Below are 22795 nucleotides of genomic sequence, written 5' to 3'. Positions count from 1 at the left end.
ACAATGGACATTTCCTTCCTCTTTTTTATGCATTATAAACAGACACTTGAGTGTTAGATCACAATTATGACACAGGAATTAAGTACTGATATGTATGTTTATGAGTGAATAAATGCTGTAAAATTAAATTGGCTATGTGGAGACAGCATGCTCTCTCCTTGTCAATGTGGGTTACCTCACTTTGGTACTCCGGTTTCCTTCCACATCCAAAGGCATGCTGATGTTTCTAATTGGAGAGTCTAAATTGTCCTTAGGTATGAGTGTGTGAATGAATGGTGTGTGTCCTTGCAATTAATTGGTAACCTGTCCAGGGTGTTTTCCTACCTCTCGCCTAATGTATGCTGGGATAGGCTCCAGCAGCCACCAGTGACCCTGACCAGAAATAAACAATAAGATAATGGATGGATGTTCACATGTTCCATTCACTCACCATTCGCTCACACACTCATACCTATGGGCAATTTAGAGTCTCCAGTTAGTCTAACCTGCATGCCTGTAGACTGTGAAAGGAAACCAGAGTACCCAAAGGAAACCCATGCGGACATGGGGAGAACATGCAAACTCCACGCAGAAAGGCCCAGGACCTTCTTGCTGTGAAGCGACAGTGCTACCCACTGCACCACCGTGCCCCCCCCCCCCCCCCCACCCCCCCCCCCCCCCCCCCCCCAGCTTGTGCTAATGTATATGAGACACATGATCACACCAGTTAATTCCTAGGATGAGCTGCAAGCATCTTATGTGGGAGCGTTCAAGGTCCTTGATGTGGTGGCGCTAGGTAACCCAGGCTTCACAGCTGTAAAGAAGAGTGGTGAGACAGACCGTTTTGTAGATGGCAGCTTTGGTGCAAAGAGGCAGCTGAGGCTTGGCTGATCACGTAGTGGATTTCCTGGTCAATGAAGCAGTCTTCTGAGATAATGCTGCTGAAATATAGAATGCTGTGTTAGTTGCTCTGGATAAGAGTGTCTCCTAAATGCCTGTAATGTAATGTAATGTATGCACACACACACACAGCAACTGACCAGCAATGAGAACAGGTTATGGTGGGACAGGTAGGCTGTGGTTTGTTTGTTTATTTAGTTTTTAAAAATATTTTTCACACAGACCATTTAAATGCAAGCAGGTGACCAATTGTTCATTCCCTGATGGTTTCTGCTAATATGATTTGGCTAATTCTCTGCAGTGTGTGCTTCTGTTTTGTTTGCACATTTCAAAAAAATGACTGGCAGTCAAATATTGCTAAGAGACCAGGCGGTGGAACTGAGGATTGGCTTAGAGATACAGAAGAGAGAAAGAGAGAGTGGAACTTAGCCTGAGACAACTTGTCACTTGACTGACAGATGTACAGGCTGGTGAAGAGGTAAGTAAAATTGTAAAGCTGTAGGAGAAACTTTCTGGATGAGCAAGGGGTCATTTAGCATACAGTTCATTTTTAAAGTACTGTTGTATTTTCAACAATAAACATATGAGGCAAAAGAAATGTAAGAATAGTTATCAAAAAATGCTATGTTGCATTTGCTATCTGAAAATCCTGATTTATTTAAATATGTAGAATCAGTGTGTGTGTATATATGTGTGTGTGTGTGTGTGTGTGTGTGTGAGAGAGAGAAAGCAGGTGTTTGATAAACATTTTTATGGGTCATTCTGTTGCTTTGTTCTTTTTATACATGGACACTTTAAGTCCATTTCTCTGTTTTCTGATTTCTGGGATCTGTCAGATTGTTGTTTCCTAACATGGCAACGTGAAAGACCTCTGTGTGTAAGTGTGTAAGAGTGTGTGTGTGTGTGTGTCTGTTGTTTATTTCTCTCTCATGTAGATTACATTAATAAAGACAGTGGAGTTATAACTTGAAGTAAGTCGTAACTTGACACATCTCCAAATTTATGTTTTTTTTGTGTGCCAGAGTTGACAAGGTTGACATGCATTAGACATTGTTGATAGAGGGTTTAATATTCAACATGATCGGGCCGTGTCCTTGGAGCAGTCCACAGTGTCTGTTCTCCCACTAATGTGTCTCTTCATTGGCTCTGCTCTCCCCTGTTGCTGTCAAGCTGTCCTGTCTAAAGGTAATCTTTGCTATTACCCTGTCACTGTCAAGCTCTCCCAATTTCCACCTCCCACAATTCATTTTAATATGAAATTACAGTATTTTTAGCTACTGCAATATTGCTAGCATTATTGTAATTACACTGGTTATTGTATAATGAATTTCTTTACTCCATTTTAGAGGGAATAGAAATTCAGATGTCATTTCCCATAGCTTCTGTATTTGGTTTACCTTTAAAAAACAAAAAAAAAACAATCTCTTACAGTGATGGATTCCGATGGATATGATCAATTCACTGGGCCTGAGCAACACAATAACCAATTGGGGCAAAAAATAGTCTTCTACCGAGGTATGATTGTACTCTCAGAGTTCAAATCTAATTTGAAAGTATATATAAACCAAAATAAATTTTGTGTAAACACAGTTCTCAATGATGTTTTCAATGATGATCTTACATTATACAAGTTGTTATATAGAATGGACACAGCACCAAAGATGTTAACAGAAATGCATTATTGTAGTTCCTTCTTAATTTCAGCCCAACTGGGATAGTGAACTGTAAGGGATTGTATCAGAGAAAAACTGCATTATTGTAATAGTAGCAGGGATGGTGGGAATTTACTTTCAATTCTGCTCAGGAAATTAATTGAAATTCAATGTATGAATGAAATTGTCCTTATACACAGTAAAATGATCAGTGTTAAATCAGTGTTCATACGTATTTACAAAACATGGCATTTACAATATATGAAGACATAAAAATGAAGCTCGATTGGAACTAATTTCAATGTGTTTCTGTCTCTCAGGCAAGCGGTTGACTTTGACCTACTTACTGTATGGGATTGTGTTGCTTCTCCTACTGATATTGGTGCTTATTACTGGACTCAAGTGTAAGATATACTGTAGACTACTGCACTTGCTGTACAGTACACAAATGTTTTCCTTAAATTCAATGTGACATAAAAATCTTATTCTTATCCTGTATTTTCTCTTTCTTATTTTAACATTTTTTTCATCTTTCTTTGTCATTTCCTTCCCTCAGTTGCTAAGCTACACCAAGAGGTTTCTGATATCAAGCTTCTGCTCATGTCAATGAATTTGTCATTGGTGGAACCACTCAGCAAACTCGCCAAGGCAGGTGAGAGGTGCAACCTAGGGGAAGGCCTTGATAGGACAGATACACTTAAAAGTACACCCAAGAACGACACCTTCTCTTTGTCAATCAGGTTCTTCGTTAGCCTGCAGTAATGCCTTCTTTTTTTGACTAAAACAAAATTGTAATGGGATTGCTTGGTGAGTAAGTAAAGAATGAACCATGACAGGCTGTGCAGCTGCATGAAATTAAAACATGGTGGAGAGGTGTGTCCTGAGGCAAACCCAACCTAAATGACTCCATTTGCAAATCCATTATGTTGCCTTGACTCTCTCCCTCTCTCCCTGACAGAGGCTCAAATCTCAGACCTATTCCCCAATCACCACGAACATATGGTTCCACAGCAAGGTAACTGATCGAGTGACTAATAGTTCTGCAGGTTTCACCATGTGAATGTGTTCACACATGTTATGCCTATCATGCAAATACAAAGCTCTGCATTGCTTGCTGCTTGCTCAAGAAGCAACATAGCCTTTTATGGATATTCATGATCCGTTAAATACCTGTTCTGGAAGCAGAATATTTGCAACAGTGTCTAACAGTCCTCCATGTGTTCCTCTGTATTCTTAGGGCCCTGTGATGAAGACTGGTTGTTCTTCCAGGGTAGCTGTTATCTGCTGTCCTCTGACAGGGATGACTGGCACGGTGCAGAGGCAAAATGTGAAGAGCACAGGGCACATTTGTTGGTCATCAACAATGCAGATGAGCAGGTAATGGGACAGAGCCAGCTGGGTGATAATAATAATAATAATAATAATAACAGAAGGTCCTGTGTTCAAATCCCGCCTGGGCCTTTCTGTGTGGAGTTTGCATGTTCTCTCCGTGTCCAAGTGGGTTTCCTCCAGGTATTCCGGTTTCCTCCCACAGTCCAAAGATATGCAGGTGGGCTAACTGGAGACTCTAAATTGCCCATAGGTTTGAGTGCGTGAATGAATGGTGTGTGTGCCCTGTGATGAATTGGCGACCTGTCCAGGATTTATTCCTGCCTCTCACCCAACGTACAATTGGGATAGGCTCAAGCACCCCCCCACTACCCTGCCCAGGATAAGCGGATATAGATAATGGATGGATGGATAATAATAACAACACACTGAGTAGTGTGAATAATGTATCTAATGCAATCTTATCCCACGCTTAGGACTTCATTGGCGATGTTGTGCAGCAGACAAGCTATTGGATTGGACTGGTGGAGAGAGGAGAGGAGGGTCACTGGAGCTGGGTGGATGGAACTGACTTTTTAACAACTCCACAGTAAGTTGATGCATGATGGGGGGAGGGGCTGTATAGTCATTACTTTGCTATTATCATCCCACCCCACCAAATCTGTTTTGCATTGGACAATAGGGAAAACTGTTTCAATCCAGTTCTCTTGAATGTGCAAGCGCACTTGTTGCATAATGATGGTCCCTTGGGTAATCGCAAGCTGGTAGCTGTTATTACGGAATTTTTACAGCTGTGCTTCTAACAGCGATACATGAGCTGTAATACAATATTTTCTTTCTTAAAAGTTGAAAGCGTGTCAAAATGATCTCATGGAACCTGTTTTCCTTCTTGTTCCTGTGGAAAGCACACAAAGCTCCCTGAAGTGGGGAAACTTTGTTGTTGTGTTAGGAGGGACGGTTTTCTACGAAAGTGTGATTTAATTTCATTAAAGGGAAGTAAAATCTCTTACTTCCCTTATGCTATTCATATTTTATGATGAATTACAATTTTTTCTAAGGCTCCTATTAAACACAATGTATGAACAGACTTTCCTTTCTTGACAGCTGCCTCTGCTCTTCTCAGTGACCAGACTACTTTTTTATGATTATTTTATCACACTATTTATCCAATTTTTTTATTATAATGCTGTCATGTTTTAATCACCGACCATGGAAGTGTTTTCTCATGGTACATGTACTGGAGTGGCCTGCTGTGTGGTGGTAGCTGATTGGCTGGTGTTTCCTTACAGCCTTATTGATAGATTTAGGGCCTTGGACCCAGTCTGCCCTTCGTTTGGGTGTTTGTCCTGTAGGCGGCACTATTGCAACAGTTCCTCTAACAGTGTGGTCTAATTCCAGGCTCTTCTTTGAGTGTTTTGACATGAGGGTGACATTACGACATATTTACCCAGCTTTCTCTGTGTCTGCCAGTTCTCTCAGGACTGTAATGCCCTCTCAGAACAAGAAAAGCAACCCCACTTGTCTGAATTATGATACCACCACTATTTTGTTTACAATTTTTAGCATTTCTATAATTTCCAAAATCTTTCATAGAATGTTTGGACATTATGAAATTGTAAGCAACTGATTTGGAATTAGGTTATCCCTTCCATCTTTATTGAGAATCAGGCTTCAGATATTCACAGCTGCAGCCACACTTTCTGTTGTCAGCCATTTCAGCACAAAAACAACAGTGCAAACAGCCCAGTTGCATTTGTTTCAGTTGTCTCTCCTTTTAGTTCACACTTAATATATCTCTCTCTCTCTCTCTCTCTCCCTCTCTCTCTCTCTCTCTCTCTCTCTCTCTCTCTCTCTCTCTCTCTCTCTCTCTCTCTCTCTCTCTCTCTCTCTCTCTCTCTCTCTCTCTCTCTCTCTCTCTCTCTCTCTCTCTCTCTCTCTCTCTCTCTCTCTCTCTCTCTCTCTCTCTCCCTCCCTCCCTCCCTCCTTAGTTTCTGGGATGTAGGGCAGCCGGATGACTGGGAAGTGCCTCTGAATGGGGAGGACTGTGGCCAGCTCCAGATGAGCATGTATGATCAGCCTCGGTGGAATGACGCGGACTGCTCCCAGCGCTATCGCTACGCGTGTGAGCAGAAGGGAAAGTGATACAAGTTACTTCGCGCTCATCAGTTGAAGGCGTGTGAGTGCTGAACCAGAAACTAACATTTTGTCAGTCGACCTGCTTACCAGTGTCCCTTTACTTTGTAAATAAAAGGTCAATTCCTAATAATGTGCCTTTTAAGTCAATATTTTAATCAGCAGGATTACTCAAAAATAGCTTATTTGAAGAAGACTGCCCACCAGAATTTGAACAAATAAAACAAAACAATGAGTTTTGGATTGTTGCTTGAATAGGACTAGGGGTAAAATCATTCCACAATGACACACTAAAGCACCAAAACTAATTTTATTTTACAATTTATTGATTCAAAGAGGCACACTAAATTCCAGTGCTGTGGATTACGGTCCTGGGGGTGATGGGTGTCCCTCCTGAAATGTTCCAGGGTTATTTACAGCGGTCGCTAGGGAGGTGTTCGTGCTCAGGTATGTATTCAGCCTCGGCGAAACACATAGCGGCCTGTCTATCGCACTCACAGATGAACATCTCGCACGCATTGTTCTTGTCTAAAAGAGAGCATGGGTACAATGAATCAGAGGACGGAGGAAGAACCAACAGATGCAAGAAGGGAGGGGCAAGGGCAGACGAAACAAAAAAAGCAGTCATTTTGTCGTTTTTGGATTCCCCTGTCCTTGTCAGCTTAATTTTTGCATGTTGAAACTGTTTAGAAGTACCATTATTTATTAGAATTACTGTCTGCAAAATTATCTCAAAAAGGGGTACAGCACTTTCGTTTCAGGTGTGCATACCTTCCAGAATAATGCATTACAAGTACCAGTATACACATAGTAAGACTAATGGCAGCGTCTTGCAGTATTTGTGTCTACAGAAAGCATCACACTCTCAATGTTTTGTATGTGAATGGTATCGAGGATGTAAACTGAAGGGGATACACACCTGTGCAGGTGATGGTCTTGGTTTCCTTGTCGCACTCGTAGGCGTAGATCTCGGTGTAGGGGTTGTTGAGAATGGGCCAGCAGGCTTCATGCTGCATAGCGTCTGAGTAGCACCTGTCATGCACTTCACAGCATCTGGAACACATAAAGTATTCCTACAGTGACCAATCACATCCTTTGATTCCAACCCAATCTGATTTTAGAATGGGAAGAACAAAGGTGACGTTCATTTGAGAGTGTCTTCACAAAGCACTCGTGCGCACTTCCGACCTGTCCAGCTCATCGACAGGGGTGCCCGACCCGCCCTTCCCACAGTAGCAGCCATAGTCAGCGTAGTCCAGAGCTGGCCAGCTGTTAGGCAGCACGCAGGTGATCATTTTCCTGAACTGCCACAGCGCTTTGAGGTCTGCATCTGCCAATGCTGAGAGACACGTCCGAACACACGGGACTCAGATGATGTCTGATTCTATACCACACTTACATAAATGTCCCAGAGCTCTGCTTTACTTACTCACCCAGAGACAGCCCAGCAGTCAGGAGGAGCAGCGTGCGAAGAGCAGCCATTTTGATGGTTGGAAAGAAAATTTATCCAACCCGCAAACTTTTATACTACTTTCTAACCTTGAGGGGCGGGCCAGAAAGATAAAAATACAGGGGACATGAGGACATATGCACCCATACAAATACACACACACACACAGTAAAGATATACATGCAATCACATTCACATGTTCATGTATGCATAAAGACACACATAATCAATTACAAATTAAGCATTTAGCAAATGCTTTCAACCAAAGCGACTGGTTTACATGGTAAACAAACACCTTAAGAAATAGATATACATACAGTTATGATCTTGTGCTGTTGTCAAGGTGCTTGGGTCCAAACCTGTGAGATAAAGAAGGGTTAGTCATTTCTATTAGATAGAAACATAAAGGTATCATTTTAAAAGTTGAGTTCAGAGATGAAAATTGCCAGTGAAATCAAACTACCTTCCTGACTGACTGGGGAAGTTCGTTCCACCATTGGGAGAGAAGGCAGAACAAGAGCAGGGGCCACAAGGAGTGGCCACCAGGAGCTCAGAGCGATGGGACAGCCAGCTGATGGGAGGACATTCTGAGAGTACGGTCCATTCATTCTCTGAAGATAGGAAGGGCCAGTACAATCTGCAGCTTGATATGCCGGAATGAGGGATTTGAACTGAATGCTGGCAGCCACTGGAAGCCACCAAAAGGTCTTCAAAAGTGGTGCAGCACATGAGAATTTAGGTAGGGTATAATTTAGGTGGGTAGAAGACCGGGTGGGCAGCAGCATTCTGGATGGAAGTATATGCTCAAATATACACAGTGCTGTGTGCTCAAAGAATACAGTATGTTTGCAAGCAAGATGCATACTATAGCCAGATGAGGCAAGCTAGCTAGATAATCAAATAGTTAGTTATCTAATATACACAATTAGTTGCTTCGATAACAATAGCAACAAGTAAGCAAATTTTCAGCTTTCTGACTCTCAATTACACTAACAATATCTATCAAAAACTATGGAACAGCTAGTATACCAGCTAGGTGTTAACCAGCAGGGTGAACACTTGATTTAGCAACTTCATCAGACTAACAGCACACACACGAAAAATGGAAGCCTCGAGTGGTTGGAGCAGCGTGGTGTTTAGTTTGTGATACAAAATAGCAGCTTAATCTGCAGATAAACTAAACAGAGGAAGGAGGATAAAGTCTACGGTAAAGTTATTTAAAGGTCTTTACGTAACGTTATACTTAACGTTATCTAACAAGGGAAGCCATCTTCGTTAGCTAGCCAGCAAGGTCACCATGATGTCGAAAACAGACACAATAAATACTATTCCAATTACACTTCTTGAACCAGGAATGAAGCAGCCTACTCAATAGTAATTGGGATTGTAGGTATGCCATCCCGCCAAGTTACGCCTAGGCGGGGGCATGCCCCATACCTATACAGCACCGAGAGTTTGGCACTTTTCAGGGTTCCCCACAGAAATAACCACAACAGCCACAGACACTCAGCCCTTAAAAACATTAAATTCTGTACTTTCTGACCCCATTTCAACAGATTTCATAAACAGCTTCACACGTCCACACCATAAAGCCCCAAACTAAGGGGATTTTGCATTTTCTCCTTCTTCTTCTCTTTCTGCTTCTTCTTCTTATTTTTCCTGCTGCTTATGTCTCCCCATTGGACATTTTACAGACACCAGCCAAATCTTCACCTACACGACCAAATCAAAAACTGGCATACACACGCAAAATACCCACACCTTTTTACTCTGAAACATTTCCAGTTTAAATAGCTAGTCTGCCTGTGGCCTAGTGGGCAAGGTTAGTCTTGGGGACATAGGGTCGTAGGTTCAAGCCCAGCTAGGAACGCATTTCTTTAACCTGCTTTTACCCTCACTAATAATTGTCTACTACTTCTCAATTATTGCTTTTGCACCATATCTACCCGCCGTTCACCGAACGTATACACTGCATTATGACGTACCGTCTGCACGTTCAGTTATTAACCAGCTATAATATTGCAAAGCCATATGGATTCAACGGGAGCTCTTCTGTGCTTACTGGCCTGTGTTCTTCTTTAAAACCACGGCCAGGTTTGCTAATGATATTTCACGCATTGCATAGCTATGTCATGGTGCTGCACTAACAAAGTCAGACTGGTAAACCTCCAGTTGAAGGACTGAATCCCGCCTCGCCCTCAGGCAGATAATTTCCTCTTTTACACTAACGTTTTCTTATGCTTATATTTGCTTTACCAAAACTCACTCACGGCCACCCATATGCATTTCATGACGGCAAATGTATTCCTTTTATTAAAAAGTTACACCAGTTCACCACTGTGCCATTTCTACTAACTATATTTCTTCACTTGGCTACCGTACAAAACCTTCTTATCAGCAAACGCCATGTTTCTACATTCATGTTACCTCACCCTGTTCTCTATCTAGCCACATACAAACAATTACTACGTATACGTTCTGCAACTCCCCATTAAAACACGACATTTCAAATCATGACTCACTCATAATTATAACTACTAGTACTGAACATGACAAAAGCACATCAGTGTAATAGATTTCACACGTTACTTAACCCTCCACTTTAACGACTAACGGTTTATACCGACTGTTATATATACCGTTCGACAAGGAAACTAAGCTCGCTCATAGTCACTTCATTTACTGCGCACTATAGTCTGTGATCATGTCAACCTTCACCTACATGCCCATTCTGCTAAAACATATTGTTACTAAGCTCGCTCATAGTCACTTCATTTACTTCGCACTATAGTCTGTGATCATGTCAACCTTCACCTACATGCCCATTCTGCTAAAACATATTGTTTCAAATACGCAATTTCATCATTTCGCCTAATTTCTCTCACACTGCTGCTATTTTCTCATATGCAAAGCCTGCTGGGACATATGCGTCTGCTCCTATTCTCCACTATCAAGTTTTCCGGTTCTAGCTTAGCAAAACAGCGAAGAGGATTCCTACCTGCAGATAAGCCCATCAAAATGCCTTAGAAACCTTACAAACACTAAAAGTGCATCTCCACGAAATAACAGACAACGGAGCAGGACAGAAGGGTACACAATTGCGACCTAGGGACCTCTAATTCTACGGGCTTGCTGATTCTTTTGTCAATCAAGGCTCATTGGATGGCCGTCAAATCCGTGAGTACATACACTGGCCATATTTCACCTGCGTTTCTGATGCGTTTACACTTACGCCACCGCACCCTTTGTCACAGCCACTGTTTTACATATATAGCAAACCGAAACTGCTAAATGGTACACGCTCATCAGACTGTACAAATTCACACAAGGATAGCCATAATCCACAACCGTTACAGGGTCACTTCGCATTTATCACTCTCATAATAAAACGATTTGCAAAAAGAAAGGATATCTCATAAAAAACACGTTTTCAACGTACAAAAATGCCAAGTTACTCACACATACAAGACATACACCGTCTATAACTCATTCATTCAGACTGCCAAAATCCAGGCCTGCCATTAAAAGTATTGATATCAAAATGACGCCAAGTTACGGTACTACAAACAATATAGGCTATCTTGCCTCACTGAAATTAAATAAGATGTATTCCAAAGCAATGCTACCCAATATTTTCCTCATTCTTTCAAGTCACTTGGCCCTGTGTCGTTTTATTATGAGAGTGAGAAATTTTCAATACGTTCGATATGGTATTATTAGAAGCCTTAAGACTGTTTGGGAAAATTTTCAAGCATCTATTTTCAATCACATTGGTTTCATTTCCATCTTAACTTTGCTGATTTATCATTTATCACACTGGTTCCTTTTTCCTATTAAATTTCTTGATAAATCCTTTTTTTCTACTGTCAAGTTAGGCAATAGTGAGGCAAAGAAGTTAGACAATTTTCTTTAGAGTTAATGCCTGGATTATTAATATTCTATGTGGTTTGTCCAGGAAATGTTTAATCTCTCACAAAAACATATAAAATCTATTTTTAGATTAACTAAATGTTCCTTGTTTCAGTATGGCTTTTTAATGTTACTTTTTCATTATTATGAGTATATTTGCAGGTTCTAATTTTCTGTTGTCATTTTAATTGTAAACACATGGATGTGTGTCTTTCCGTGTTGTTTGGGCATTGGGCAAGAGGCAGGAATACACCCTGGACAGGTCGCCAATCTATCACAGGGCACACACCATTCACTCACCATTCACTCACACGCTCATACCTATGGGAAATTCAGAGTCTCCAATTAGTCTAACCTGCATGCCTTTAGATTGTGGGAGGAAACCAGAGTACCCAGAGGAAACCCATGCGGACATGGGGAGAACATGCAAACTCCACACAGAAAGGCCCAGGACCTTCTTGCTGTGAAGCGACAGTGCTACCCACTGCACCACCGTGCCCCCCCCCTAGCTTGTGCTAATGTATATGAGACAAATGATCACACCAGTTAATTCCTAGGATGAGCTGCAAGCATCTTATGTGGGAGCGTTCAAGGTCCTGGATGTGGTGGTGCTAGGTAACCCAGGCTTCACAGCTGTAAAGAAGAGTGGTGAGACAGACCGTATTGTAGATGGCAGCTTTGGTGCAAAGAGGCAGCTGAGGCTTGGCTGATCACGTAGTGGATTTCCTGGTCAATGAAGCAGTCTTCTGAGATAATGCTGCTGAAATATAGAATGCTGTGTTAGTTGCTCTGGATAAGAGTATCTCCTAAATGCCTGTAATGTAATGTAATGTAAGGTATGCACACACACACAGCAACTGACCAGCAATGAGAACAGATTATGGTGGGACAGGTAGGCTGTGGTCTGTTTGTTTATTTAGTTTTTAAAAATATGTTTCACACAGACCATTTAAATGCAAGCAGGTAAACAATTATTCATTCCCTGATGGTTTCTGCCAATATGATTTGGCTAATTCTCTGCAGTGTGTGCTTCTGCTTTGTTCACACATTTCAAAAAAATGACTGGCAGTCACATGTCGCTAAGAGACCAGGAGGTGGAAATAAGGATTGGCTTAGAGATACAAAAGAGAGAGTGGAACTTAGCCTAAACCAACTTGTCACTTGACTGACAGATGTACAGGTTGGTGAAGAGGTAAGCAAAATGGTAAATCTGTAGGAGAAACTTTCTGGATGAGCAAGGGGTCATTTAGCATACAGTTCATTTTTAAAGTACTGTTGTGTTTTCAACGATAAACATATGAGGCAAAAGAAATGTAAGAATAGTTATCAAAAAATGCTATGTTGCATTTGCTATCTGAAAATCCAGATTTATTTAAATATGTAGAATCAGTGTGTGTGTGTGAGAGAGAGCAGGTGTTTGATAAATATATTTAAGGGTCATTCTGTTGCTTTGTTCTTTTTATACATGGACACTTTAATTCCATTTTTCTGTTTTCTGATTTCTGGGATCTGTCTGATTGTTGTTTTCTAAAATGGCAGCGTGAAAGACCTCTGTGTGTAAAGTGTGTGTGTGTGTGTGTGTGTGTGTGTGTGTGTGTCTGTTGTTTATTTGTCTCTCATGTAGATTACATTAATAAAGACTGTGGAGTTATAACTTGTCGTAACTTGACACATCTCCAAATTTTTTATTTTTTTTTTGCGTGCCAGAGTTGACAAGGTTGACATGCATTAGACAATGTTGATAGAGGGTTTAATATTCAACACGATCGGGCCGTGTTCTTGGGGCAGTCCACAGTGTCTGTTCTCCCACTAATGTGTCTCTTCATTGGCTCTGCTCTCCCCTGTCGCTGTCAAGCTGTCCTGTCTAAAGGTAATCTTTGCCATTACCCTGTCACTGTCAAGCTCTCCCAATTCCACAATTTCCACCTCCCACAATTCATTTTAATATAAAATTACAGTATTTTTAGCTACTGCAATATTGCTAGCATTATTGTAATTACACTGGTTATTGTACAATGAATTTCTTAACTCCATTTTAGAGAGCATAGAAATTCAGATGTCATTTTTCATAGCTCCTGTATTTGGTTTACCGTAAAAAAAAAAAAAACTATCTCTTACAGTGATGGATTCCGATGGATACGATCGATTCACTGGGCCTGAGCAACACAATAACCAATTGTGGCAAAAAATAGTCTTCTACCCAGGTATGATTGTAATCTAAGAGTTCAAATCTAATTGGAAAGTATGTATAAACCAAAATAAATTTTGTGTAAACACAGTTCTCAATGATGTTTTCAGTGATGATCTTACATTATACAAGTTGCTATATAGAATGTACAGCACCAAAGATGTCAACAGAAATGCATTATTGTAGTTCCTCCTTAATTTCAGCCCAATTGGGATAGTGAAATGTAAGGTATTGTATCAGAGAAAAAACTGCATTATTGTAATAGTAGCAGGGATAGGGGGAATTTACTTTCAGTTCTGCTCAGGAAATTAATTGAAATTCAATGTATGAATGAAATTGTCCTTATACATTGTAAAATGATTAGTGTTAAATCAGTGTTTATATGTATTTAGGGTACATATGGTCCCTATAGCATCTTATATTTTTCATTTCATTAACTGAATTGGCTGAATATAAATGTCATTGTCCCCAACCGTAAATAGAAGTAACAATATATAATAAATACGAAAAAAAAAAAATTGATTGAAAACATGGCATTTACAATGTATGAAGACATAAAAATGAAGCTCGATTGGAACTAATTTCAATGTGTTTCTGTCTCTCAGGCAAGCGGTTGACTTTGACCTACTTACTGTATGGGATTGTGTTGCTTCTCCTACTGATATTGGTGCTTATTACTGGACTCAAGTGTAAGAAATACTGTGGACTACTGCACTTGCTGTACAGTACATTCATTTCCCCCTCAAATTCAATGTGACATAAAAATCTTATTTTGTCATCCTGTATTTTCCCTTTCTTCTTTTTACATTTCTTTTTTCATCGTTCTTTGTCATTTTCTTCCCTCAGTTGCTCAGCTACACCAAGAGGTTTCTGACATCAAGCTTCTGCTCACGTCAATGAATTTGTCATTGGTGGAACCACTCAGCAAACTCGCCAAGGCAGGTGAGAGGTGCAATCTAGGGAAAGGCCTTGATAGGACAGATACACTTAAAAGTACACCCAAAACTACATCTTCTCTTTGTCAATCAATTTCTTAGTTAGCCTGCAGTAATGCCTTCTTTTTTTGACTAAAGCAAAATTGTAATGGTATTGCTTGGTGAGTAAGTAAAGAATGAACCATGACAGGCTGTGCAGCTGTATGAAATTAAAACATGGTGGGGAGGAGTGTCCTGAGGCAAACCCACCTAAATGACTCCATTTGCAAATCCATTATGTTGCCTTGACTCTCTCCCTCTCTCCCTGACAGAGGCTCAAATCTCAGACCTATTCCCCAATCACCGCAAACACATGGTTCCACAGCAAGGTAACTGATCGAGTGACTAATAGTTCTGCAGGTTTCACCATGTGAATGTGTTCACACATGTTATGCCTATCATGCAAATACATAGCTCCGCATTGCTTGCTGCTTGCTCAAAAAGCAACATTTTATGAATATTCATGATCCGTTAAATACCTGTTCTGGAAGCAGAATATTTGCAACAGTGTCTAACAGTCCTCCATGTGTTCCTCTGTATTCTTAGGGCCCTGTGATGAAGGCTGGTTGTTCTTCCAGGGCAGCTGTTATCTGCGGTCCTCTGACAGGAATGACTGGCACGGTGCAGAGACAAAATGTGAAGAGCACGGGGCACATTTGTTGGTCATCAACAATGCAGATGAGCAGGTAATGGGACAGAGCCAGCTGGGTGATAATAAAAATAAAAATAATAATAATAATAATAATAATAATTCCTCCCACAGTCCAAAGATATGCAGGTGGGCTAACTGGAGACTCTAAATTACCCATAGGTTTGAGTGCGTGAGTGAATGGTGTGTGTGCCCTGCAATAAATTGGGATGCGATGACCTGTCCAGGATGTATTCCTGCCTCTCACCCAACGTACAATTGGGATAGGCTCCAGCACCCCCCACGACCCTGCCCAGGATAAGCGGATATAGATAATGGATGGATGGATAATAATAACAACACACTGAGTAGTGTGAGTAATGTATCTAATGCAATCTTATCCCACACTTAGGACTTCATTGGCAATGTTGTGCAGCAGACAAGCTACTGGATTGGACTGGTGGAGAAAGGAGAGGAGGGTCACTGGAGCTGGGTGGATGGAACTGACTTTTTAACAACTCCACAGTAAGTTTATACATGATGGGGGGAGGGGCTTTGTCATCATTACTTTGCTATTATCATCCCACCCCACCTATTCTGTTTTGCATTGGACAATAGGTAAAACTGTTTCAATGCAGTTCTCTTGAATGTGCAAGCACACATGTTGCATAATGATTGTCCCTTGGGTAATCGCAAGCTGGTAGCTGTTATTACGGAATCTTTACAGCTGTGCTTTTAACAGCGACACATGAGCTGTAATACAATATTTTCTTTCTTAAAAGTTGAAAGCATGTCAAAATGATCTCATGGAACCTGTTTTCCTTCTTGTTTCTGTGGAAAGCACACAAAGGTCCCTGAAGTGGGGAAACTTTGTTGATGTGTTTCGAGGGACACTTTTCTACAAAAGTGTGATTTAATTTCATTATAGGGAAGTAAAATCTCTTACTTCCCCTATGCTATTTATATGTTATGATGAATTACAATTTTATTTTAGGCTGTTGTTAGCCACAATGTATAAACAAACTTTCCTTTCTTGACAACTGCCTCTGCTCATCTCAGTGACCAGACTACTTTTTTTATGATTATTTTATCACACTATATATCCTATTTTTTCATTATAATGTGGTTTTAATCACCGACCATGGAACTGTTTTCTCATGGTACATGTACTAGAGTGGCCTGCTGTGTGGTGGTAGCTGATTGGCTGGTGTTTCCTTACAGCCTTATTGATAGATTTAGGGCCTTGGACCCAGTCTGTCCTTTGTTTGGGTGTTTGTCCTGTAGGCGGCAGTATTGCAACAGTTCCTCTAACAGTGCGGTCTAATTCCAGGCTCTTCTTTGAGTGTTTTGACATGAGGGTGACATTACGACATATTTACCCAGCTTTTTCTGTGTCTGCCAGTTCTCTCAGGACTGTAATGTCCCTCTCAGAAGAAGAAAAGCAACCCCACTTGTCTGAATTATGATACCACCACTATTTTGTTTACAATTTTTAGCATTTCTATAATTTCCTAAATCTTTTATAGAATGTTTGGACATTATGAAATTGTAAGCAACTGATTTGGAATTAGGTTATCCCTTCCATCTCTATTGAGAATCAGGCTTCAGATATTCACAGCTGCAGCCACACTTTCTGTTGGCAGCCATTTCAGCACAAAAACAACAGTGCAAACAGCCCAGTTGTATTTGTTTTAGTCGTTTCTCCTTTTATCTCACACTTAATATATGTGCTCTCTCTCTCTCTCTCTCTCTCTCTCTCTCTCTCTCTCTCTCACTCCTTAGTTTCTGGGATGTAGGGCAGCCGGATGACTGGGAAGTGCCTCTGAATGGGGAGGACTGTGGTCAGCTCCATATCACTTCGTATGGTGATCTGCGGTGGAATGACGCAGACTGCTCCCAGCGCTGTCGCTACGTGTGTGAGCAGAAGGGAAAGTGACTCAGCCACGTCCGTGGCCCTGGTGTACAGGTCATTCTTAGAGCAAGCTCTGTAAAAAAGCCGTATTTACTTCGCGCTCATTAGTTGAAGGCGTGTAAGTGCCACATTTTGCTAACATTTTGTCAGTCAACCTGCTTATCAGTGTCCCGTTACTTTGTAAATAAAAGGTCAATTCCTAATAATGTGCCTTTTAAGTCAATATTTTAATCAGCAGGATTACTCAAAAATAGCTTATTTGAAGGAGACTGCCCACCAGAATTTGAACAAATAAAACAAAACAATGAGTTTTGGATTGTTGCTTGAATAGGACTAGGGGTAAAATCATTCCACAATGACACACTAAAGCACCAAAACTAATTTTATTTTACAATTTATTGATTCAAAGAGGCACACTAAATTCCAGTGCTGTGGATTACGGTCCTGGGGGTGATGGGTGTCCCTCCTGAAATGTTCCAGGGTTATTTACAGCGGTCGCTAGGGAGGTGTTCGTGCTCAGGTATGTATTCAGCCTCGGCGAAACACATAGCGGCCTGTCTATCGCACTCACAGATGAACATCTCGCACGCATTGTTCTTGTCTAAAAGAGAGCATGGGTACAATGAATCAGAGGACGGAGGAAGAACCAACAGATGCAAGAAGGGAGGGGCAAGGGCAGACGAAACAAAAAAAGCAGTCATTTTGTCGTTTTTGGATTCCCCTGTCCTTGTCAGCTTAATTTTTGCATGTTGAAACTGTTTAGAAGTACCATTATTTATTAGAATTACTGTCTGCAAAATTATCTCAAACAGGGGTACATCACTTTCGTTTCAGGTGTGCATACCTTCCAGAATAATGCATTACAAGTACCAGTATACACACAGTAAGACTAATGGCAGCGTCTTGCAGTATTTGTATCTACAGAAAGCATCACACTCTCAATGTTTTGTATGTGAATGGTATCGAGGATGTAAACTGAAGGGGATACACACCTGTGCAGGTGATGGTCTTGGTTTCCTTGTCGCACTCGTAGGCATAGATCTCGGTGTAGGGGTTGTCGAGAAGGGGCCAGCAGGCTTCATGCTGCATAGCGTCTGAGTAGCACCTGTCGTGCACTTCACAGCATCTGGAACACACAAAGTATTCCTACAGTGACCAATCACATCCTTTGATTCCAACCCAATCTGATTTTAGAATGGGAAGAACAAAGGTGACGTTCATTTGAGAGTGTCTTCACAAAGCACTCGTGCGCACTTCCGACCTGTCCAGCTCATCGACAGGGGTGCCCGACCCGCCCTTCCCACAGTAGCAGCCATAGTCAGCGTAGTCCAGAGCTGGCCAGCTGTTAGGCAGCACGCAGATGATCATTTTCCTGAACTGCCACAGCGCTTTGAGGTCTGCATCTGCCAATGCTGAGAGACATGTCCGAACACACGGGACTCAGATGATGTCTGATTCTATACCACACTTACATAAATGTCCCAGAGCTCTGCTTTACTTACTCACCCAGAGACAGCCCAGCAGTCAGGAGGAGCAGCGTGCGAAGAGCAGCCATTTTGATGGTTGGAAAGAAAATTTATCCAACCCGCAAACTTTTATACTACTTTCTAACCTTGAGGGGTGGGCCAGAAAGATAAAAATACAGGGGACATAAGGACATATGCACCCATACAAATACACACACACACAGTAAAGATATATATGCAATCACATTCACATGTTCATGTATGCATAAAAACACACATAATCAATTACAAATTAAGCATTTAGCAAATGCTTTCAACCAAAGCGACTGGTTTACACGGTAAACAAACACCTTAAGAAATAGATATACATACAGTTATGATCTTGTGCTGTTGTCAAGGTGCTTGGGTCCAAACTTGTGAGATAAAGAAGGGTTAGTCATTTCTATTAGATAGAAACATCAAGGTATCATTTTAAAAGTTGAGTTCAGAGATGAAAATTGCCAGTGAAATCAAACTACCTTCCTGACTGACTGGGGAAGTTCGTTCCACCATTGGGAGAGAAGGCAGAAGAAGAGCCGGGGCCACAAGGAGTGGCCACCAGGAGCTCAGAGGGATGGGACAGCCAGCTGATGGGAGGACATTTTGAGAGTACGGTCCATTCATTCTCTGAAGATAGGAAGGGCCAGTACAATCTGCAGCTTGATATGCCGGAATAAGGGATTTGAACTGAATGCCAGCAGCCACTGGAAGCCACCAAAAGGTTTTCAAAAGTGGTGCAGTGCATGGGAATTTAGGTAGGTAGAATTTAGGTAGGTAGAAGACCGTGTGGGCAGCAGCATTCTGGACTGAAGTATATGCTCAAATACACATAGTGCTATGTGCTCAAAGTATACAGTTTGCATGCAAGCAAGATGCACACTACAGCCTGATGAAAACATCTAAAAGTCAGGGGAATCTGTGCAGGTGCTGAACATCGTCTCATAAATACTACAGCTGTTCATGGGTTTAGACTGCCCTCTAGAGACTAAAGAGAAACATGACACATTCATTGCAGGTTATTTTCCATTAACATGCAGGAAAAAGTCAAGAGGTGTTGTGAAATGAAACTCATGTCTGCCTCCTTGAGACTCTCAACTAAAATTATTCTGGTGTTTATCAGGATGAAACAAGTTGATGTTTCTACACACACACACACACACACACACACACATGCACACGCACACACACACACACACACACAGTCATGGTTAAGTAAGTGGTCATTCACTGCACTACCTACACCACATAAATAAACAATTCATTTACATACAATTACTAATTTGACCACTAGATTATGCATTTAAAACCAGCAATTCAAAAAAATTATTTAAAAGTATTTATTGCAAAAACATTTTACTTCTTTTATTCAAAGCTTGATAATTCTGTTGCCAGAATTAATCATTGAAACAATGAATAACATTTCACATACCTAAAAATTCAAATTCAGATAGAGTTGTTGGTATGGCAAAATATGCTGTAAAAACGGTACCCATACATTATCCAATAGTAACGTTATTTAAATAAAACAACAAAGTTCACGAAGAATGCAAAGAGCATTCATAGTGTATTCGAAGAACAAACAACAGCCCCCACTTTCTTTCTTTGGCTCTACCTCCTTCTTTAAATCTAAGCAAGTCACTTCAGTCACAATATTCTTTATGTCAAATTTTAGGATCATACGATATGTTATTAAATCATGCACGTTAAGGCTTGATACATGTAAGATGTACCAGTTTTTAACATTTGGCCAAATTTTTCCAGTAAGGAAAAAAAAAAACTCTTTCCCAGGTCAGCCCCTCCCAGTCATGAAGTCACTCTTTCCAGGCCTTAGTCCCCAGATTTTCCCACCCAAAATGGAAATGAGATAAGACACTGTGCAAATGTTCTGAATTTGGCTGATTCATCACAAACATATCAGAGTGTTCCAAACAATTTAACTGTTATCTTTATATTTAGTCAAGGACAGCCTAGATAGGAATTTTCTTTACTGTTTTATCATGCAGTAATACATCTTAAAAATATGAAATACATCTTTAAATCCTCCAATAATTTGGTTTTAATCACTTCCCCGTTGTTAACATTTTAGAGACTTTTCCCCATTGTACAAAATATACAGTGTTTTTACAGGAAACTAAAGAAAAAACTTTAAAGATATATATTTTTTCTGTTTCCGCAATATATGTTGGAATGATAGAACAAATTCTGTATAATTAAAATGTCAAAACAACATATTAAAAGGTTATTACACGCCCATGTATCATTGTATTAATGGAAATTCAGTTTAGTCATCAAGTTGGCATCTATATACATTTTTTTGTTGTTGAGGCCCCTCCCATTCACAAGTCTTAATTGAATTGGATGCAGTATGCTAACACCTGTTCCAGAGGTTAGTTCTAACAAGCTTGCAGTACATGTTGGAAATAACACTAATTATGCTTTCATGCAGAAATCTTAAACCAAATGTAACATAATAGATTAACCAACGCAAGGTCGCTTTTTTGGCTGTTCAAATGCAGACTCAGATAGAGTTGACTCAGATTATCTCAAATAATGTGACTGAGTTTATACAATTTAGACACTAGAAAAAGACATGGTGTGATCTCTCAACTCAACTTTTCAATATACCTCCATGTTGCAAACTTGGGAGTACCATGTACACATTATTGAGTGCTGCCATTGAACCTGATTTGTACCTCTTGCAGGACCCCCCCCCCCTTCCCCTTCCACCATTTTGTGCTATAAAAGACTAGCATAGAGCCTGAGCTTGTCTCTGCATTACCCTGCACCATGAAGCCTACCGTTTTGCTGCTGCTGCTTGTTGGTGAGACCGCTGTATCTACCTCTCTCTCTCTCTGTTGCATTACTTCCTTTTCTCCTCCCTTCATTACACTATTCACAGCCTCAGTGTAAACGTGTAGAACTCTGCTGCTACTGGAGTTGAGATGACGATGTGCGTAACTAACAGATCCCCCTTCCCCGCTCCCTCCCGTCCCAGCACACGCTGCCCACGGGGCAGTGGTGCCCCGCGCACTCTGGCAGTTTGGGATGATGATCCAGTGCGCCCAGCCCGGGGTCAACCCCTTCATTTACAACAACTACGGCTGCTGGTGCGGGCTCGGGGGATCCGGGGCCCCCAAGGACGAGCTCGACAGGTAACTGCCCAGCAGTGACTCACCTCTCTCTGGTGCAGAGCTCTGTGGTGTTCTCACAAGGTACCTGAACGTAGAAAAGGAAGCCGTATGAAGGCTGTAATGCACACCCTGACATTCTCTACCTCTGTGTGCCATGCCTCCCTCTCTCTCTACATCACTAATCTCTGTCTTCTCTACGCTGCCTCTCAGCTGTTGCAAGGTCCATGACCTGTGCTACAGGGCCAGCAGGAAACTCCCTGAGTGCCGTCCCATTGTCGATGTTCCCTACATCAAAGTGTACGACTTCACCTGCTCAAACACCGAGGTCACCTGCTCAGGTAAGTACGCAGAGGGGACGACAAGCCCCCACAGACACTTGCGTGTGACCAACTGGGTATTACTAGCACAAAGAAATTAGGTCTAACCTGTGAGCTGGCGTGTAGGTTTGCCTGTCTCATTTTTCAAAGATAACACTAAATGCTGTAACTCTTTTTCTCTATGGGTATTCCTGACTGGACGTAAGCCAGTTAAACACAAAACATAACTGAACAATTAGTGTAATAAAGACAAAACACAATAAAACTGAAACAAGTTAGATTTGATCCATGTCACAAATGCAAGTGCAGCAGCCTGTGCGCATAGTATGTAAGTAATTTGTGCGTCAGATGTGCAAATGTATGAGCGGGCCTGGTGTGTGTATGTTAGTGAGTGATGTTTAAGCACAGTGAAAAACAGTTTTGATCTCACCCTCTTGCCCGATTCTCTACCCGCCCTCCCAATGCCCCCCCGCCCCCCGCCCCCGCCAGTCTCGAACGACGTGTGCCAGGCCGCTGTGTGCGAGTGCGACCGCGTCGCTGCCCACTGCTTCGCCCAGCAACCCTACCACCCCGAGAACAAGAACCTGGACCCGGACGTCCACTGTGTGGAATGAGACCTCACTAACACGCAAACCAAAAACCCCTCACGGCTACAGAAGAGAAACACACAAGCAGATACACCCTGCATAAATGTGTTCAAACACCTTCTACTTTTCACTAAAATAAAAACGAAAAGCAAATACAAACAGCCTTTAGTTCCAGAGAAACCGGTTTGAAAAGTGCTGTGA

General features: G+C 41.4%; 5 protein-coding genes across 9 annotated transcripts; 3 read left to right on the top strand and 2 right to left on the bottom strand.

Moving 5' to 3' along the window:
- The first annotated feature begins 1214 nt into the window (after positions 1 to 1214).
- Positions 1215 to 6229, top strand: LOC118237575 (hepatic lectin-like). Of its 3 annotated transcripts, XM_035436470.1 has the most exons (9): positions 1215 to 1357; positions 2050 to 2064; positions 2311 to 2394; positions 2852 to 2935; positions 3088 to 3183; positions 3490 to 3546; positions 3769 to 3908; positions 4337 to 4449; positions 5849 to 6229. In XM_035436470.1, the coding sequence occupies exons 3-9, from the start codon at positions 2313 to 2315 to the stop codon at positions 6000 to 6002; spliced, it is 726 nt and encodes a 241-aa protein (XP_035292361.1). In that variant the 5' UTR covers positions 1215 to 1357; positions 2050 to 2064; positions 2311 to 2312; the 3' UTR covers positions 6003 to 6229. The 3 variants fall into 3 exon arrangements, with proteins under 3 accessions (XP_035292361.1, XP_035292363.1, XP_035292362.1); XM_035436472.1 differs by lacking the exon at positions 2050 to 2064 and having other exon boundaries at positions 1263 to 1357; XM_035436471.1 differs by lacking the exon at positions 1215 to 1357 and having other exon boundaries at positions 2035 to 2064.
- Positions 6230 to 6286: 57 nt separating this feature from the next.
- On the bottom strand, positions 6287 to 7532 carry LOC118237578 (phospholipase A2, minor isoenzyme-like). The gene is made up of 4 exons (XM_035436474.1): positions 7427 to 7532; positions 7182 to 7332; positions 6913 to 7046; positions 6287 to 6521 (listed from the first exon to the last, which is right to left on the bottom strand). The coding sequence occupies exons 1-4, from the start codon at positions 7473 to 7475 to the stop codon at positions 6403 to 6405; spliced, it is 453 nt and encodes a 150-aa protein (XP_035292365.1). The 5' UTR covers positions 7476 to 7532; the 3' UTR covers positions 6287 to 6402.
- A 4892-nt stretch (positions 7533 to 12424) lies between these two features.
- On the top strand, positions 12425 to 17260 carry LOC118237574 (hepatic lectin-like). 3 transcript variants are annotated; one of them, XM_035436468.1, is made up of 9 exons: positions 12428 to 12544; positions 13208 to 13222; positions 13473 to 13556; positions 14146 to 14229; positions 14387 to 14482; positions 14787 to 14843; positions 15061 to 15200; positions 15555 to 15667; positions 16925 to 17260. In XM_035436468.1, the coding sequence occupies exons 3-9, from the start codon at positions 13475 to 13477 to the stop codon at positions 17076 to 17078; spliced, it is 726 nt and encodes a 241-aa protein (XP_035292359.1). In that variant the 5' UTR covers positions 12428 to 12544; positions 13208 to 13222; positions 13473 to 13474; the 3' UTR covers positions 17079 to 17260. The 3 variants fall into 3 exon arrangements, with proteins under 3 accessions (XP_035292360.1, XP_035292359.1, XP_035292358.1); XM_035436469.1 differs by lacking the exon at positions 13208 to 13222 and having other exon boundaries at positions 12425 to 12544; XM_035436467.1 differs by lacking the exon at positions 12428 to 12544 and having other exon boundaries at positions 12574 to 13222.
- A 161-nt stretch (positions 17261 to 17421) lies between these two features.
- Positions 17422 to 18666, bottom strand: pla2g1b (phospholipase A2, group IB (pancreas)). The gene is made up of 4 exons (XM_035436473.1): positions 18561 to 18666; positions 18316 to 18466; positions 18047 to 18180; positions 17422 to 17655 (listed from the first exon to the last, which is right to left on the bottom strand). Exons 1-4 carry the CDS (start codon positions 18607 to 18609, stop codon positions 17537 to 17539), a joined length of 453 nt encoding a protein of 150 aa, XP_035292364.1. The 5' UTR covers positions 18610 to 18666; the 3' UTR covers positions 17422 to 17536.
- A 2625-nt stretch (positions 18667 to 21291) lies between these two features.
- On the top strand, positions 21292 to 22778 carry LOC118237579 (phospholipase A2-like). The gene is made up of 4 exons (XM_035436475.1): positions 21292 to 21380; positions 21555 to 21711; positions 21901 to 22028; positions 22497 to 22778. Exons 1-4 carry the CDS (start codon positions 21347 to 21349, stop codon positions 22619 to 22621), a joined length of 444 nt encoding a protein of 147 aa, XP_035292366.1. The 5' UTR covers positions 21292 to 21346; the 3' UTR covers positions 22622 to 22778.
- The last annotated feature ends 17 nt before the right edge of the window (positions 22779 to 22795 follow it).

This window comes from Anguilla anguilla, chromosome 10 (assembly GCF_013347855.1).
Source record: "Anguilla anguilla isolate fAngAng1 chromosome 10, fAngAng1.pri, whole genome shotgun sequence".
NCBI classification, from domain to species: domain Eukaryota; kingdom Metazoa; phylum Chordata; class Actinopteri; order Anguilliformes; family Anguillidae; genus Anguilla; species Anguilla anguilla.
Note: the sequence above shows the minus strand (reverse complement) of the source record. Positions and strands in the feature narration are given on the sequence as shown.

Excerpts from the sequence above, each read along its gene's own strand:
- LOC118237575 (XM_035436470.1), top strand. The coding sequence starts at position 2,313 with ATGGATTCCGATGGATATGATCAATTCACTGGGCCTGAGCAACACAAT. Across the intron at positions 2,395-2,851 it reads AAAAATAGTCTTCTACCGAG|GCAAGCGGTTGACTTTGACC; the intron begins GTATGATTGTAC and ends TCTGTCTCTCAG. Across the intron at positions 3,184-3,489 it reads CAGCAAACTCGCCAAGGCAG|AGGCTCAAATCTCAGACCTA; the intron begins GTGAGAGGTGCA and ends TCTCCCTGACAG.
- LOC118237578 (XM_035436474.1), bottom strand. The coding sequence starts at position 7,475 with ATGGCTGCTCTTCGCACGCTGCTCCTCCTGACTGCTGGGCTGTCTCTG. Across the intron at positions 7,047-7,181 it reads CCTGTCGATGAGCTGGACAG|ATGCTGTGAAGTGCATGACA; the intron begins GTCGGAAGTGCG and ends TATGTGTTCCAG. Across the intron at positions 6,522-6,912 it reads CAAGACCATCACCTGCACAG|ACAAGAACAATGCGTGCGAG; the intron begins GTGTGTATCCCC and ends GCTCTCTTTTAG.
- LOC118237574 (XM_035436467.1), top strand. The coding sequence starts at position 13,165 with ATGTGTCTCTTCATTGGCTCTGCTCTCCCCTGTCGCTGTCAAGCTGTC. Across the intron at positions 13,557-14,145 it reads AAAAATAGTCTTCTACCCAG|GCAAGCGGTTGACTTTGACC; the intron begins GTATGATTGTAA and ends TCTGTCTCTCAG. Across the intron at positions 14,844-15,060 it reads ACACATGGTTCCACAGCAAG|GGCCCTGTGATGAAGGCTGG; the intron begins GTAACTGATCGA and ends CTGTATTCTTAG.
- pla2g1b (XM_035436473.1), bottom strand. The coding sequence starts at position 18,609 with ATGGCTGCTCTTCGCACGCTGCTCCTCCTGACTGCTGGGCTGTCTCTG. Across the intron at positions 18,181-18,315 it reads CCTGTCGATGAGCTGGACAG|ATGCTGTGAAGTGCACGACA; the intron begins GTCGGAAGTGCG and ends TGTGTGTTCCAG. Across the intron at positions 17,656-18,046 it reads CAAGACCATCACCTGCACAG|ACAAGAACAATGCGTGCGAG; the intron begins GTGTGTATCCCC and ends GCTCTCTTTTAG.
- LOC118237579 (XM_035436475.1), top strand. The coding sequence starts at position 21,347 with ATGAAGCCTACCGTTTTGCTGCTGCTGCTTGTTG. Across the intron at positions 21,381-21,554 it reads TTTGCTGCTGCTGCTTGTTG|CACACGCTGCCCACGGGGCA; the intron begins GTGAGACCGCTG and ends CTCCCGTCCCAG. Across the intron at positions 21,712-21,900 it reads CCCAAGGACGAGCTCGACAG|CTGTTGCAAGGTCCATGACC; the intron begins GTAACTGCCCAG and ends GCTGCCTCTCAG.